Below are 17,562 nucleotides of genomic sequence, written 5' to 3'. Positions count from 1 at the left end.
ACCGACCACAATCCCACCCAGGTCCTATCCCCATACATTTACCCTAGCTAGTCCCCCTGATCCTAAAGGGGCAATTTACCATGGCCAAGCCAGCTAACCTGCACATCTTTGGACTATGGGAGGAAACTGGAGCACCCAGAGGAAACCCACGCAGACACGGGGAGGATGTGCAAACTCCACACAGACAGTGACGCAAGCCGCTGTCCCTGGCGCTGTGAGGCAGCAGTGTTAACAACTGTGCCACCCAAACTAATAAATATAAATGAATTGAATGTCATGTCTATGCATTGCAAACCAATTACCTGTCCATTATATACAAGTCCAGCAGCAGAACCCACATACCTGCGTGGGTTTCCTCTAGATGCTCCGGTTTCCTCTCTCAATCTGAAAGACGTGATAGTTAGGTGCGTGGACCATGCTAAATTCTCCCTCAGTGTACCTGAACAGGCGCCGGAGTGGGGCGAGTACGGGATTTTCACAGTAACTCCATTGCAGTGTTAATGTAAGCCTACTTGTGACACTAATAAATGAGCTTTAAACTTTAAAACATGCTGCTGGATCGACGCGCTCAGAATTCTGTGGAACAACACTGGTGTCCCCACATCAGAATCATTCAAATGAATACATTGGCAGTGATGTTTACAGAGGCTACCTCTGGATATTGTTAAAATTGAATGGGGCAGGGCACGAAATGTTTGGATGATTTCATGGACATGATCTCTTGTTGGGTAGGTTAAGTTATAAAAAACACCCCTGGATTACAGACACCCTTGGTCAGCAGTAACTTCATTGCAGTGTTACTGTAAACCTACTCGTGGCACTAATAAGTAAAAGTCAACAGCTTGCTTTCAAGTTGGCAACAACATGGGTCAAATCGAAGAACACAAAGGGAGAAGTTAGTATTCAACACAAGGGGTTAGTAGAACAGGGAAAACATTGTGACAATGGGCTGTTGACATTCCAACATAACTCGAGTTGGATAAGCAGCTGAGAGAAAGGGCCGGGAACTGAGATTAAACAAGAAAAGCTCCAGCCACTGTTCTGGCCAAAGTGGTGTCCATTATCTGCTGTGACATCTTTAATTCTATCTCTGGTATCAGAGATAGTCAGAGGTTGCTTTCTCATTCCACTCTGAACCAAAGGTTTCTCGAGTGACCAATCGACTAATTCCAAAAGTGGGGGATCCCATGGATATCCTTCACGAATGTAGATAAAAGTCTGCAATTGCCTACTGTCATTTTAATGGCAGCAGCAAATGACTAGCAGCTATCATTAAAGTCACTGATGGGTCATAACATGTTAGCAAACAGTCAAGCTCCATTCACCAGCCAAAATTTCAGGGATGAATGAATCCCAAAATTCTGCAAGAAAGAGCTATTTTCTAAAAGACAACTTGCATTTATATCATATAATCCTACACTGCAGAAAGAGGCCATTTGGCCCATCGAGTCTGCACCAACCACATTCTCAACCAGTCCCTATCCCCATAACCCCATGCATTTACCGTAGCTAGTCCCCCTGACACTAAGGGGCAATTTATCATGGCCAATCAGCCTAACCTGCACATCTTTGGACTGTGGGAGGAAACCGGAGCACCCGGAGGAAACTCACACAGACACGGGGAGAATGTGCAAACTCCACACAGACAGTGACCCAAGCCGGGAATCTAACCCGGGTCCCTGGCACTGTGAGGCAGCAGCGCTAACCACTGTGCCACCGTGCTGCCCTTTAACATAGTAAAACTGTCCCAAAGTGCTTTGCAGAAACACTAGCTGCCAATGGTTGACACTCAAGCCACAAAGTGCTGAGCACAGATGACCAAAAACTTGATCAAAGAGGTAGGTTTCAAGGAGCTATTATTTTTATACATGTTCTTACACAGGCATCATGGGATAGGCTCACATTTATTACCCATCCCTAATTACGCTTGGGAAGGCGGTTGTGAGCCACCTTCTTGAATTGCTGCAGTCCATGTTGAGTAGATACACTCGCAATGCTGTTAGGGAGGGAGTTCCAGGACTTCGATCTGGCAACAGTGAAGGAATGGCGATATAGCTCCAAGTTAGGATGGTGTGCGACTTGGAGGGGAACCTCCAGGGTGGTGGTTTTTCCATTCACCTACTGCCCTTGTCCTTCTGGGTTTGGAAGGTGCTGTTGAAGGAACCTTGGTGAATTGCTGTAATGTATCTTGTGGATGGTACACACTGCTGCTACTGTGTGTCACTAGTGGAGAGAGTGAATGTTTTAGATGGTGAACTGGGTGCCAGTCAAACAAACTGCTTTGGCTTGGATGCTGTCAAGCTTCTTGAGTGATGTTAGAGCTGCACACATCCAGGCAAACGGACAGAATTCCATCACATTCAAGGACTTGTGCATTTTTGATGGGTGGACAGGGTTTGGGGAGTTAGGTGGCGAGTTACTTGCAGCAGAATTCTCAGCCTCTGACCTAATCTTTCAGCTACAGTATTTATACGGCTAGTCCAATTCAGTTTCTGGTCATTGGTAACCCCCAGCATGTTGATAGTGGGGGATTCAGCGATGGTAATACCTTTGAGTGTTGAGGAGAGATGATTAGATTCTCTTATTGGATGTGGTCATGAATGACACTTGTCTGACGCAAATGTTACTCATCACAAATCAGTCAAGGCTAAATATTGTGCATGTTTTGCTGCAAATGGACATGGGCTGCTACAGTATCTCAGGAGTCGTGAATGATGCTGAACATAATGCAATCAGCGAATATCCCCCACTTGTGACCTTAAGATGGAAGGAAGGTCATTAACTAAACAGCTGATGGTTGGGCCTCGGACACTACCCCGAGGAACTTATGCAGCAATGTCTCGTCGATGAGAGGATTGATCTTCAACAACCACAACCATCTTCCTTTGTGCCAGGTATGACTCCAAAAAGTGGAGAGTTTTCCCCTCGAATCCCATTTACTCCAATTTTGCTGGGGCTCCTTGATGCCACACTCGGTCAAATGCTGCCTTGATGCCAAGAGTAGTCAATTTCACCTCACAAAGAACAAAGAACAATACAGCACAGGAACAGGCCCTTCGGCCCTCCAAGCCCGCACCGTTCCCTGGTCCAAACTAGACCATTCTTTTGTATCCCTCCATTCCCACTCCGTTCATGTGGCTATCTAGATAAGTCTTAAACGTTCCCAGTGTGTCCGCCTCCACCAACTTGCCCGGCAGCGCATTCCAGGCCCCCACCACCCTCTGCGTAAAATACGTCCTTCTGATATCAGTGTTAAACCTCCCCCCCCCCTCACCTTGAACCTATGACCCCTCGTGAACGTCACCACCGACCTGGGGAAAAGCTTCCCACCGTTCACCCTATCTATGCCTTTCATAATTTTATACACCTCTATTAGGTCACCCCTCATCCTCCGTCTTTCCAGTGAGAACAACCCCAGTTTACCCAATCTCTCCTCATAACTAAGCCCTTCCATACCAGGCAACATCCTGGTAAACCTCCTCTGCACTCTCTCTAAAGCTTCCACGTCCTTCTGGTAGTGTGGCGACCAGAACTGGGCGCAGTATTCCAAATGCGGCCGAACCAACCTTCTATACAACTGCAACATCAGACCCCAACTTTTATACTCCATGCCCCGTCCTATAAAGGCAAACATGCCATATGCCTTCTTCACTATCTTCTCCATCTGTGACGTCACCTTCAAGGATCTGTGGACTTGCACACCCAGGTCCCTCTGCGTATCTACACCCTTTATGGTTCTGCCATTTATCGTATAGCTCCCCCCTACGTTAGTTCTACCAAAATGCATCACCTCTCAAGTCCAATGCTTTTGACCACATTTGGGCTGTAATAAGGTCAGGAGCCAAGTGGTCATGGCCGAACCTAAACTGAGTGTCAGCGAGCAGATTATTTGCTGATTAAGAATCATTTGATAACACTGTCGACAATATTTTCTCTTCCTTTGCTGATGATTGAGTGCAGACTGCTGGGGCAGTAATTGGCTAGGTTGGATTTGTCCTGCTTTTTCTGTACAGTACATACCTGGAAAATTTCCCACATTGCTGGAGTGGTGCCTGTGTTGCAGCTGTACTGGAACAGCTTGGCTAGGGATGAAGCAAGTTCTGGAGGACAAGTCTTCAGTACTATTGCCAGAATATTGTCAGTACTAATTGCCTCTGTAGTATCCAGTGCCTTCATATCTTGATATCACATGAAGTGAATCAAATTGGTTGAAGACTGACATCTGTGATGCTGAGGACCTCAGGAGGAGGCCGAGATGGATCATCCTTTTGGCCCCTCTGGCTGAAGATTGTTGTAAATGGTTCAGCCTTGTCTTTTGCACGGATGTGCTGGGCTCTTCCATCATTGAGGATGGGGATATTTGTGGATTCCCCTTCAGTGAGTTGTTTAATTATCCATTGTTATTCATGACTGAATAAAGGGATCAAGGGATATGGGGGGCAAGAGAGCGGGGATCAGAACATTGAATTCGATGATCAGCCATGATCAAAATGAATGGCACAGCAGGTTCGAAGGGCCGAATGGCCTACTCCAGTTTCTAATTTCTATATTTCTATGGATGTGGCAGGACCACAGAGCTGAGATCTGATCCATTTGTTGTAGGATCTCTTAGCTCTGTCTATCACATGCCGCTTGCGTTGTTTGATAAGCAGGTAGTCCTGTGCTGTAGCTTCCCCAGGTTGACACCTGATTTTTAGGTATGCTTGGTGCTGCTCCTGGCATGCCCTCCTGCACTCTTCATTGAACCAGGGGTGGTGGTAAGCGTAGAGTGGGGGGTATGCTGGGCCACGAGGCTATAGATTGTGGTTGAATACCATTCTGCTGCTGCTGAGGCCCACAATACCTCATGGATGCCCAGTTTGGAGTTGCTGGATCTTTACAATCTTAATGGAGTAGAGTTGGAGGGGTTTTGGGGATGAAATTGCAGCACTTTGGGCCCAAGGAGCTGAAGGCGAGGTCACCAACCGTGAGATGAAGAAATTCAGGAGATACAAGATGCCAGAATTGAAGGTGTGCCGAGATCTTGTGGTTGCTGGGCTTGGGGAAGTCATAAAGAGAAACAAGGACATGGAAGAATTTAAAGTGAAAGTTTATTTATTAGTGTCAAGTAGGCTTACATTAACGCTGCAATGAAGTTACTGTGAAAATCCCCTAGTCGTCACACTCCAGCACCTGTTTGGGTACACCGATGGGGAATTTAGCACGGCCAATGCACCTAACCTGCACATCTTTCAGACTGAGAGGGGAAACTGGAGCACCCGGAGGAAACCCACGCAGACACGGGGAGAACGTGCAACAAGGATGAGAATTTAAAATCAAGGGGGGGGGGGGGGGTTTTAAAAAAAAAAATCGGAATAGCTAATTATTACAACATCCCAGACCAGAGTTTCCACAATTTCTTCCTGGCAACAACGAAGATCACCTTCAATGGGTCGCTTTCCTGGATTATATCTCTGCCTGTTGCTATAACATTTAATATGATGATGGTATTGGAACGGTGCTGCTAAATTTCAAACTACCTAAACTTTGAGCACGAGGCTTTCTGACTGACTTCATTTTTAATGCTGATATGATTTACTTAATAATGGGTTAAAATTATCATTAGAATAACGCTGGCTTCAACGTCTAGTTTTGAAAGTCATGGGCAAGTCGCATTGCTTTGGTGTTGGGGTGTAATTGATTTCTGAAGGGCAATCCACCTACCTTTCCTTTTCTCAAACAGATTAGTTTTGCCGGCAGGGCACAATGCTCGGCCTCACCATTGTCACTTCCCTCTGAAAGAAGTACATTATCCCTTGGAATTTGCTGATGGAAATATGATCAGGGTTCCTCATCTCTGGAATGCACGACTCGTAGCCCACTGGTTAAAAGCTGAGTGCTGCATCTGCGTTGCCTTCAAACCCTACGTTCTAACTTCGAATAGCTGCAAAAATCTGTGTCGGCCGTGCATGGAAACACAGCCTTTGGCAGGCACCCAGCAGACGTCTGCACATTTCACAGTTATCTGATTCCCGTCCTCCAATGAAAGCAGGACACACTCCGAGGCATTTCTGTTCCTTCAGCTTCTTCCAGCAAATTAGTTCAAAAAGCTTCCTAACTCCCATCCAGGGCCTCCGTCGAAGAGATCCATGTAACTGAAGGAACTCCTGTTCAATTCCATTTTTAAAAAAACACTAACACCCTGGCTTTAACAGAGTGCTTTATAAGACCATAAAACATAGGAGCAGAATTAGGCCACTCGGCCCATCGTGTCTGCTCCGCCATTCAATCATGGCTGATTTTTTCTCATCCCCATTCTTCTGACTTTTCCCCATAACCCCTGATTCCCCTCATTAATCAAGAACCAATCTACCTCTGTCTTAAAGACACTCAATGACCTGGCCTCCACAGCCTTCTGTGGCAAAGAGTTTCACAGATTCATCATTCTCTGGCTGAAGGAATTCCTCCGCATCTCTGTTTTAAAGGATCGTCCCTTTAGCCTGAGGTTGTGCCCTCTGGTTCTAGTTTTTCCTACTAGTGGAAACATCCTCTCCACGTCCACTCTATCCAGGCCTCACAGTATCCTGTAAGTTTCAATAAGATCCCCCTTCATCCTTACGATATTCTTCAGCCCCATTTCATGTTTATAACACAGGGCTGGTTTAAAAACGAAACATAAAAAAATAGTATTTCAGTGACGTGTCCTGATCCTGAGGAGGCCTACATGATTACTCATTCACTGCAGCACTCACCAATTCTTAGACTTGCTCTAGCAAGTTCAGATTGAACTGCTGAGAGAACACATTCATGTACCATACACAAGAAGAAGTAGGAATATAGGCCATAGAGCCTACTCATTGGGTGGCACAGTGATTCGCACTGCTGCTTCACAGCTCCAGGGACCTGGGTTCGATTCCCGGCTTGAATCACTGTCTGTGTGGAGTTTGCACATTCTCCGCGTGTCTGCGTGGGTTTCCTCCGGGTGCTCCGGTTTCCTCCCACAGTCCAAAGGTGTGCGGGTTAGGTTGATTGGCCGTGCTAAAATTGCCCCTTAGTGTCCTGAGCTGCGTAGGTTAGAGGGATTAGTGGGTAAAATATGTAGGGATATGGGGGTAGGGCCTCGGTGAGATTGTGGTCGGTGCAGACTCGATGGGCCGAATGGCCTCTTTCTGTACTGTAGGGCTTCTATGATATTCAGTTCGGGTTCTACCAGGGCCACTCAGCTCCTGACCTCATTACCACCCTGGTTCCAGCATGGACAAAAGAGCTGAACTTCAGAGGTGAGGTGAGAGTGGCAACCCTTTACTTCAAGGCAGCATTTGACTGAGTGTGGCATCAAGAAGCTCCAGCAAAACTGGAATCAAGGGGAAAACTCTCCACTGGTGTAATCGTACCTGGCACAAAGGACGATGATTGGTGGTGGTTGGAGGTCAGTCATCACAGTTCCAGGACATCATTACAGGAGTCCCTCAGGGTTGTGTCCTAGGCCCAACCATCTTCAGCTGTTTCATAAATGATCTTTGTTCTGGTAGAAGGTCAGAAGTGGGAACGTTCACTGTTGATTGCATAATGTTCAGCACCATTGGCGACTCCTCACATATGGAAACAGTCCGTGCCCAAATGCAGCAACACCTGGACAATATCCAGGCTTGGGCTGACAAGTGGCAAGTAACATTCACGCCAGGCAAGTGTCAGGCAACGATCATCTCCAACAAGAGCTCCAAGAATCTAACCATTGCTCCTTGAAATTCAAGGGCATTGCCATCACTGAATTCCCCACTATCAACATCCTGGGATTGCCACTGACCAGAAACACAATTGGACTAGCCAGATAAATACTGTGGCTACAAGAGTAGGTCAGAGGTTAAGAATCCTGCAGTGAGTAACTCACCCCCTGACTCCCTAAAGCCTGTCCACCAAGGCACCAAAGCCAAGGCACAAGTCAGCAGTGCGATGGAATACTCCCTACTTGCCTGGATGGTTGCAGTTCCAGCAACACTCAGGAAACTGACCAGGACAAAGCAGCCCACTTGATTGTCTGTGGATTGGGAGCCATTTACAATGAAGGACTGAGTCTTTTTTTTAAACCAAGTGACAACTCAGGTGGGAGAAATTGGTGCGCTGCTTGCCAGCTCGACTGTCGACTTTTCCTGCCATCTTACTGGAAACATGGTTAAAAAAATGTAGGAGGTGGACCCCGTAGCATTATACTGATGGGATAGTATCTGACTGAGGCTCTGCCCGCAACCTTGGCCTTCAAGAGGTCGAGGCCCCGATCCAACAAAAATGGAAATAATAACAAGGATCCCAGTCCATGGAAATGGACACACACACACACACCTTTGGACGGTGCAACATTCTGGCAAGGAGATGTTCTTGGTTTCATTGTGAATGTTTGAATGGGTAGGATTTTCTGGCCACGCTTGCCCCAAAACCGGAAAATCCCACCCGAGGTCAATGGACCTCTGCATGGTCCGTCCGCACCCCCCCCCGCTACAATTCCCGTGGTGGGTAGGACGCTAAAACTCCCCCCTTTATGTTTTTTTCAAGAAGCAGTCACATATAGCACTTGGTGCGAAGGGGATCAAAGGATGTGGCGGTGGGGGGGGGGGAGATCAGGATATTGAGTTGGATGATTAGCCATGATCATGGTGAATGGCGGGCGGAGCAGGCTTGAAGGGCCGAATGGCCTCCTCCTGCTCCTATTTTTCTATGTTTCTATATCAGTATTTTGCACAGGATGAGCAGCAGGATGTGGTTTGGGGCTGCAACCTCCCAACATCAGCCAAATCACTGTGGAAAATGAAAGAAAAACACTCGAGGGAGGGTCGGGGCCAGTCTCCCTGACGTGAAGACACATCTAAGGAAGTACACATTATAAATAGCCAGTTCAGGGGAGCCTTGACAGAAGGTGCAGGGTGGCCCATTGCTTTCTTTACTCCATTTAGAGTAGCCAAGAAAAAGCACGGAAATGGGGAGAAAATAACTTGCCCTCAGTAGTAATAATATTAGAATGCATAAGGATCAGAATATAAAAACTAGTACGCTGAACAAACATTATTGCCTCTTCTCCCATTGTCCGATCTGCTTCGCTGGTGGAAAATATTGGTCAGAATACTGGAAATCTCAGGAAGGACGTGCTGGCCTTGGAAAGGGTCCAGAGGAGGTTCACAAGAATGATCCCTGGAATGAAGAGCTTGTCGTAAGAGGAATGGTTGAGGACTCTGGGTCTGTACTCGTTGGAGTTTAGAAGATGAGGAGGGGGAGATCTTATTGAAACTTACAGGATACTGCAAGGCCTAGATAGTGTGGACGGTCCTTTAAAACAGATGAGGAGGAATTTCTTCAGCTAGAGTGGTGAATCAGTAGAGCTCTTTACCAAGTCATTGAGTGTCTTTAAGATAGAGATAGATAGGTTCTTGATTAATAATGGGGATCAGGGGTTATGGGGAAAAGGCAAGAGAATGGGGATGAGAAAAAAAAACCAGCCATGATTGAATGGCGGAGCAGACTCGATGGGCTGAGTGGCCTAATTCTGCTCCTATGTCTTCTGGTCTTATTAAATATAAAGGTTGTAGCACTCTCTCCATTATCATGCTTAAGTAACATTTTGCACGGTGGCACAGTGGTTAGCACAGCTGTCTCACAGCGCCAGGGACCCGGATTCAGTTCTGGCCTTGGTCACTGTCTGTGTGGATTTGCTTGTCCTCCCCCTGTCTGCGTGGGTTTCCTCCCACATTCCAAAGCTGTGCAGGTTAGGTGGATTGGCCATGCTAAATTGCCCCTCGGGGTCCAAGGATGTGCAAGTTACATGGATTAACCATGGGAAATGTGTGGGGTTACGGGGATATAGCAGGGGAGAGGGCCTGTGTAAGTCACTCTGTCAGAGAGTTGATGCAGACTCAATGGATTGAATGGCCTCTTCTGCGCTGTAAGGATTCACTGATTCTAAAAAAAAAATTACCTCCTCTCTCCCACGCAGAGGAACTCACAAGTGACAAACCACTCAAGAGATGGTAGTGGTATCCTAACCTCCGATCTGATTCATGCTCTACTGGAGCTAATTGGGAAATGTGCCACTGGAGTTTAAACCACGCTGTTCCTTTTCCACTATTAAATCTTCCTCCTTTCACAGAACCCAAGCAGTCAGGACTTTTAAAACCCAAGCAATTAACTTGCAACTGCATGGCTGCTAGAAGCTAATGCATGTAAAGCAGCACTTTATGAGACCGGATTTTGCCTGACTAAAGGATTTCTTGTTCATTGGATTAACCATGGGAAATGTGTGGGTTTACGGGGATTGCGCTCACCCCCTCTCCAAGTTTGCTTCCGAGTTATGAGAATGACTCAGGTTTGCAGACCTGTGTTTGATTTTGCTCCCATCAGTTGTACAGCGACAATATAATGTGTACACACACTCTCAGCAGAATCGCCTCGTCTGTGTCTGGAGTTTCCAAGAATTTAAGACAAGCTCCCAGGACGCTGCTGAGAGCAAAGCAATCGAGCCATTAAAGGGAAGAAAAATGTACTTCATTGTTCTCAAAATAAACAGTGCTGGTAGTGAGAAAAAGGAGCTGTCTGACAGTTAAGAATCATCCAATCAGGTCAAAAGCCAGCTCGCCTTTCAATGGACACAGGAAGTGGCGCGTTGGGAGAATGGACGTCATGAATCTCTTCGCACACACAGCAGGTGAATGGCCTCTCCACAACGTGAACTTGTTGCTGTATCAGCAGATAGGATGACCAAGTGAAACCCCTTCCACACTCAAAGCAGTTGAAAGGCTTTTCGAAAGTGTGAAATAGCTTGGTGTATCAGGAGGTGGGATGAACGGACATGACCAATATGGGAGCAGTTGGAGGTCAGAGGTCATGCGATTGAATCTCTTAAGAGAATATCCACCCAGAGTTGGCAACCCTAACACTCATACAATGCTGATGTTGTTGTTTATGAGGGGGGGATCTCACAGAGACTTATAAAATTCTAACAGGACGAAACAGGGTAGATGCAGGGAGGATGTTCCCGATGGTGGGAGAATCCAGAACCAGGGATCACAGTCTGAGGATTCAGGGTAGACCATTTAGGATGGAGGTGAGGAGACATTTCTCCACCCAAAGAGTGGTGAGCCTGTGGAATTCATTACCACAGAAAGTAGCTGATGCCAAAACATTGAATGTATTCAAGAGGCAGCTGGATATAGCACCTGGGGAAAATGGGATCAAAGATTATGGGGAGGAAGCAGGATTAGGCTACTGAGTTGGGCGATCAGCCATGATCGTGATGAATGGCGGAGCAGGCTCGAAGGGCCGAATGGCCTCCTCCTGCTCCTAGCTTCTACGTTTCTATGTTTATTCTGGGAATAATGGCCTGAATTCTATGGCCGTTCATGCCCCATGGCCGCTGCCAGTGAGGATGGAGAATTTGGAACTCAGCCAAATCTCTGTTCACCACAACAGGACCCGAGAATCCCGCCGACGTGATTGGTCAGAGAATTCTGGCTGATATATTAGTTTTATTTCAGCTGAATGCAAGTTGCGAAGATGTAGTTGGGGGGCTCATCATGTTCCTGGGAAACATAGACAGCTGCCAGGATTTGCCTGGGCTTCCAGCTCCAGAAACTACCTGAACTGTCTAGAGATTAAATACTGTGGGTGCGAAATTCTGTTCTGCAAAAGATTATGAGGTGACAACCACAGAAGCAGAACTGCTGGGGGATTATCATCAGCCCGAGAGCGGCTAAACTCCAATGATGGATTCAAAAGCAAATTCTAACACTCAAGTATGAAGTGGAAAATTGTGCAAAAAATTGCTTTCAAATGACTGAGGGACAAGTTAACGTTTCATAAAATCATAGAAACCCCACAGCGCAGAAGGAGGCCATTTGGCCTATCGAGCCTGCACGGACAACAGTCCCACCCAGACCTCACCCCCGCAGCCCCATGCATTTACCCTACTAACCCCCCAACACAAAGGGTCAATTTAACATGGCCAAACTATCTAACGTGCACATCTTTGGAGTGTGGGAGGAAACTGGAGCACCCGGAGGAAACCCATGCAGACACGGGGAGAACCTGCAACTCTGAACATCCTTCCAATGTGACAACTCAAACAAAGTCCCACCCTCCAATTCAGTAAAAAAAGGAGCACAGCTGTATAACTTTTAAGAAGTCTCACAACACCAGGTTAAAGTCCAACAGGGTTATTTGGAATCATGAGCTTTCGGAGCGCTGCTCCTTCATCAGGTGAGTGGAGGTAGGTTCACAAACACGGCATATACAGGCAAAGACACAATTGTAAATAATTACAAATTGAAATGTGAAGAATGGTTGGAATGCATTCCAATCTGTAATTATCTTGTGTCTTTGTCCATATGTGCTGTGTTTGTGAACCTACCTCCTCACTCACCTGATGAAGGAGCAGCGCTCCGAAAGCTTGTGATTCCAAATAAACCTGTTTGACTGTAACCTGGTGTTGTGAGACTTCTCACTGTGCCCACCCCAGTCCAATGCCGGCATCATGTGTAACCGTTAAACACTGCTGACAAGCAGCTGAAACCGATCCCTGTAACAACTAACTTGCTGCAGATTATATTAAAAACAAGAGCAATTTTCTTCCTTAAATAGTCTGACCGCAGCTTTATCTGCACTCATAGCAATGGAATGGAATTTAGAATGTTTGGCAGTCTTGATATTGCCTCCAAGACCAGGAAACTAGCACTCATTTTAAAAAATAAAATGAGGCACTGTAATGGGCAACCACTAACCAACGTTTCATCGTTAGGAGTGTTGGCAGATTTATCATTCTTCCAGGATTAATTCCTGGAGGTACCAGGACACTGCTATGAGCTACTCAAGAGAAAAACCACGGAAACATTTAAAAAGTGTGTTTTGAACACTTTCATTTACTGCTTTTAAAAAATATTGGAATTGGGAGCTCATGTGATTTTACGACAAGCTAAAATAAAACAAAAAAAATAATTCCAGGAACCTTTTAAAATTTGCTTATAATCTTGGTCCCTCCCCTCCTGGGCCTGTTGCTCCAAGCGAAGCCGTTACCGGGACACACTCAATGCCCATCCTCGCTGGATGAGGTGAGGGAGGTTAAAGTTTAAAAATCGGAGCTCGGTCCCAAGTAGGGTTCTTTGACAGTACTGGGGAAGCATCTGGATGGTATTTCTCATTCAATTCTCACAATTAACTTCCACCTTTCTGCTGCTTGTTTCATGTTAGCATCGGATTTCAGAGATCCATTCGCCCCGAGATGGGCGGCACAGTGGTTAGCACTGCTGCCTCACAGTGCCAGGGACCAGAGTTCGATTCCTGGCTTGGGTCACTGTCTGTGCAGAGCTTGCATGTTCTCCCCGTGTTTGCGTGGATTCCCTCCGGGTGCTCCGGTTTCCTCCCATAGTCCAAAGACGTGTGGGTTAGATGGATTGGCCATGCTAAATTGCCCCTTTGTCAGGGGGACTTGCTAGGGTAAATGCATGGGGTTATGGGTTTTTGGGGTCGGACACAGAGAGGACATGTGCTCTGCCACTTTTCTTTCGTCTCACGTCCAACTCTGGTAAATGCATGGGGTTAGGGCCGAGGTGGAAATGTGGTCGGTGCAGCCTCGATGGGCCGAATGGCCTCCTGCAGCACTGTAGGGATTCTATGATTCTATGATTCTGAATCCAGGAGTGAAGAAGCATAAACTGAGGGGGAAGGTCTATCAATCAGTGTTGTTAATTGGCAGAATGCCACTGGTTCATAGAATCGTAGAATCCTACAGTGTAGGAGGCCATTCAGCCCATCAAGTCTGCACTGACAACAATCCCACCCACAACCCCTCATACTTACCTCGCTAATCCCTCTAACCTATACATCCATGGTTATCCAGGAGTGATCCTTGAGGGAGAGTCGAGGGCTTCCAGTGACAGAAACAAAACAAAAGCTGAACAGTCAAGTATTAGATGTCTATAGAAGAATCTAAAGGGGAAACATTACTCCTTTACAGGAAAGCTACATTTTCAGTAATGCTGGTACAACACTTTTTCATTAATTCTTATCTGTCCTCCTGAGTAATCTATGAAGGTCGTTTCCACAACTTGCCAACATTTCATACTGGTCATATCGTCCAAAACATTTTATCGCACAACACTCGATAAAAATGACACAAAAGGTAAATAATTAAAAAGGAACAAAAAATTCTAGGAATACACAGTAGAGTAATCAGGAATTGTACAGAGAAAATGACAAGTTATGATATTTTGGATATGTATACTTCCGGCCTACTGTTCATCAGATTAGGTTAATACAGCCAAAAGGGAAAACGCTGGAAAATCTCAGCCGGTCTGGCAGCATCTGTAAGGAGATAAAAGAGCTGACGTTTTGAGTCCAGATGACCCTTTGTCCAAGTTAGGTTAATGCATCCTTCATTTTGAGCACTTATCTCAGCCATTAATATTCTTTCAGCACTGGCGTTCTACAGAAGTTGTAACATACATAGAGATACAAGTTGGTCAAGAAACAATTGGATTTACCTCTGGATTGCCGGGAATTTCACAGTCTCTGCTCCCAATGGAAGAGCCGTAGTAATTAGGCCCATTATCTTCACCTACAACATAATGGACAACATGAGTTCCTCCTGCCGGCACAAACAACCCTTAGAAATCTCAGCAACATTTCATGAAGCAAGTGATCTTTTCAAAACATCACTCAGCATCTTGTTCAGGATGATCAGGCAAAAACAACACTTCACAACTAAATATTGGACGTGGCTCTTTCAAACATTGTGGGACAAGAACATTGATGCAGGAAGGCGCCACGTGGGAATGATGCTTGACTGCTAGATCCCAAGTTTAAGCAACATGCTTCACTTAATCTAACACACCTTTATCTCTCCAGCCTTGTTGATGGGACGGAGCGGGGTGGGAAGAGTGGAAGTCTTCCCTATCCAAACTGAATGAACCGTACAAGAAACTATTTATGGATTCCTGATTATTCAAGCAGTGGGTAGCCTGGGGGATTTACATGAGCCAAATTATCCGGAGAATGATCTATTTGGAGCAAAGTTCAGCTATTGCAGGCTAAGATAGGAGGGGTGATCACCACCACTCAAAACACTTCTGTAGATGACTATGACGTGCCCTGGCCAGCGTTCAATGTGCTATGGATTGTCAGAACAACCTTAATCCAGTACTCCAGTCACTGCCCAAATATTTACAGGCATTCGTACAGAAGTTTCAATTCCAATTCACTGCTTTGTTAACAGTGGATCCCCATTGACCCCTCCCCAGCAAAGGATGCCTCAAAATACTGTTAATCTTTGCTCCCACAGGATGCCTCAAAATACTGTTAATCTTTGCTCCCACGGGATGCTGTGGTTTTTTTTAGCCCAATAAATGTTTAGAAAGCAGATTAATCCACCCTCCTCCTCACAACATGCTTTTCTAAGCACTGGGGCGGCACGGTGGCACAGTCGTTAGCACTGCTGCCTCACAGCGCTAGGGACCTGGGTCCGATTCCTGGCTTGGGTCACTGTCTGTGCGGGGTCTGCACGTTCTCCCCCGTGTCTGTGTGGGTTTCCTCCGGGTGCTCCGGTTTCCTCCCACAGTCTGAAAGACGTGCTGGTTAGGTGCATCGGCCATGCTAAATTCTCCCTCAGTGTCTCCGAACAGGCACCGGAGTGTGGCGACTAGGGGATTTTGACAGTAACTTCATTGCAGTGTTAATGTAAGCCTACTTGTGACACTAATAAACAAACTTTTTTGAAGGGGAAACTATTGGGGCAGCTAGAAACATAGATAAAAAACAAAATTGAAGCAGGCGTAGACCATTTGGCCCTTCGAGCCTGCTCCACCATTCATTTTGATCATGGTTGAACATGAAGCTACTGAAACGATATGATGCTGCATCAAGTTTGATGCAATCCAGCTTGCAAAAACCAGTACATTTAGAGGGGAGACAAATCTTGAAGGAAAGCGCCTGAATGCAAATGAAGAAATGACAAGACATTGAATCCATCATTCAATTGAAAAGGAAGTGCATCCATCTGGAAAGCTACATGACCAGTGAAAGTCCAGAAGCGAGCAGCATATATCGAATTCCCTGTTTAGTGACAATCGGAAGAAAGCGAGACTATGGCTGGGATTTTCCAGCCACGCTCTCCTCAAGGCTGGAAAATCCCACCCGCGGTCATAGAATCGTCGAATCCCTACTGTGCAGGAGGAGGCCTTTCAGCCCATGCAGTCTGTACTGATAACAATCCCACCCAGGCCCTACTCCCGTAACCCCACATATTTCCCCTGTTAGTCTCCCTGTAAGGGCAATGTAGCATGGCCAATCCACCTAACCCAATCATCTTTGGAGTGTGGGAGGAAACTGGAGCACCGGGAGGAAACCCATGCAGACACAGGGAGAACGTGCAAACTCCACACGGATAGTGACCTGAGGTTGGAATTGAATCCAGGTCCCTGGGTGCTGTGAGGCAGCAGTGCTAACCACTGTGCCGAGCTTTGCATGGTCCACCCCCGCCTGCTATGATTCCCGTGGCGGGACGGGAAAATTCTGCCCCATGACTCTCATTGTCGGAGTCCAGAAGGTTCTGTGGATCATTAAAAAGAGTGGGTGGGACTCCTGCTCCCATTAAAAACAGATCCTAATTTACCAGCAGAGGGAAGAGAGCAGAGCTTGACTCACAGAGCAGGGAAATCTGAACTGAGTAAGGCATTTTTGATCTTAGTGTCGGGTTCAAACGAACCCCAAGGGCCTTAATCCGCAATGTCCGAGTAAGGAATTGATGGAGTAGATGAAAAAGCTCTTGAAGAGAAAATAAAATCTGTTGTGTCATGATTTTAATCCCTCTTCCTTAAACGTGAAAAAGAACAGGCTTTAGCTGTCAGTAAGATTTGAAAGAACACCCTCTGCTGGGCTACTTTGATTGACAGGGATCTGATGTAATTTAGAAAAAGAATCATCACCTGGTCATGCACTTTCATGATGTCTTTGTTGATGTTGCCCCAAGGTCTGTTATTATGTCATTTTGATTGCTTGTCTGAGTTTTAAAATTCCAATTAGCTTAGCAAAGGGTTTCAACTTGACTGTTTGATTGACATCAAGAGACTAGTAAAGGATTGGTTTTCCTTGATGTGCAGTCTGAATAAAGTTTGTTTTTATAGGAGATTAACCAGTTGAGGAGATTAAAAAGCTTTGCATTCATTTCTTGGGGGTTCCCCAGACTACTAAGCGTTTATGAGTGAGCACGGTATTAAATAGTCAGAAGTTATTGTTTGATGTGACCCGGAGGTCTGCTCATGGTCGATGCTGGGGGAGTGGTTCTGGAGCTGGCATGGTGGTATGAGGGGTGTGAGTTGACATGGAGGGTGGGTGTGGGGCATGAGGTGGCATGGGGACATGAGTTGGCATTTGAGGATGTGGCCATTCATTGGAATGGAGGTGGAAAGGGGCCATGAGGGGGTATGGTGGGTGGATGGAAGCACGGAGGGGTGAGAGGGCCCAAAAAGTATCCAAAACAACTGGAATGAAGTCCCAGAGAATCTAGGAGGATCTTCTGACCAGCTGCCTCAGCACTTGCCCATCCCTGTG

The 17,562-nt window shown here is 46.3% G+C and overlaps 1 protein-coding gene across 8 annotated transcripts in view; it reads right to left on the bottom strand.

Moving 5' to 3' along the window:
* The window catches only part of ano5a (anoctamin 5a), a 165,697-nt gene that overhangs the window by 103,503 nt on the left and 44,632 nt on the right, over positions 1-17,562 (bottom strand). For 7 of the 8 annotated variants that reach the window (XR_013498780.1, XM_078221001.1, XM_078221002.1 and 4 more), the window contains one exon: positions 14,499-14,572. The exons of the other annotated variant lie outside the window; for it this stretch is intronic. Coding sequence is in view for 6 of the 7 variants with exons in the window: in XM_078221001.1 (XP_078077127.1) it covers positions 14,499-14,572 (74 nt within the window). In the remaining variant the exon portion in view is untranslated. The remainder of the gene's footprint in view (positions 1-14,498; positions 14,573-17,562) is intronic. 8 annotated transcript variants of the gene reach the window in all.

This window comes from Mustelus asterias, chromosome 9 (genome assembly GCF_964213995.1).
Source record: "Mustelus asterias chromosome 9, sMusAst1.hap1.1, whole genome shotgun sequence".
NCBI classification, from domain to species: domain Eukaryota; kingdom Metazoa; phylum Chordata; class Chondrichthyes; order Carcharhiniformes; family Triakidae; genus Mustelus; species Mustelus asterias.
Note: the sequence above shows the minus strand (reverse complement) of the source record. Positions and strands in the feature narration are given on the sequence as shown.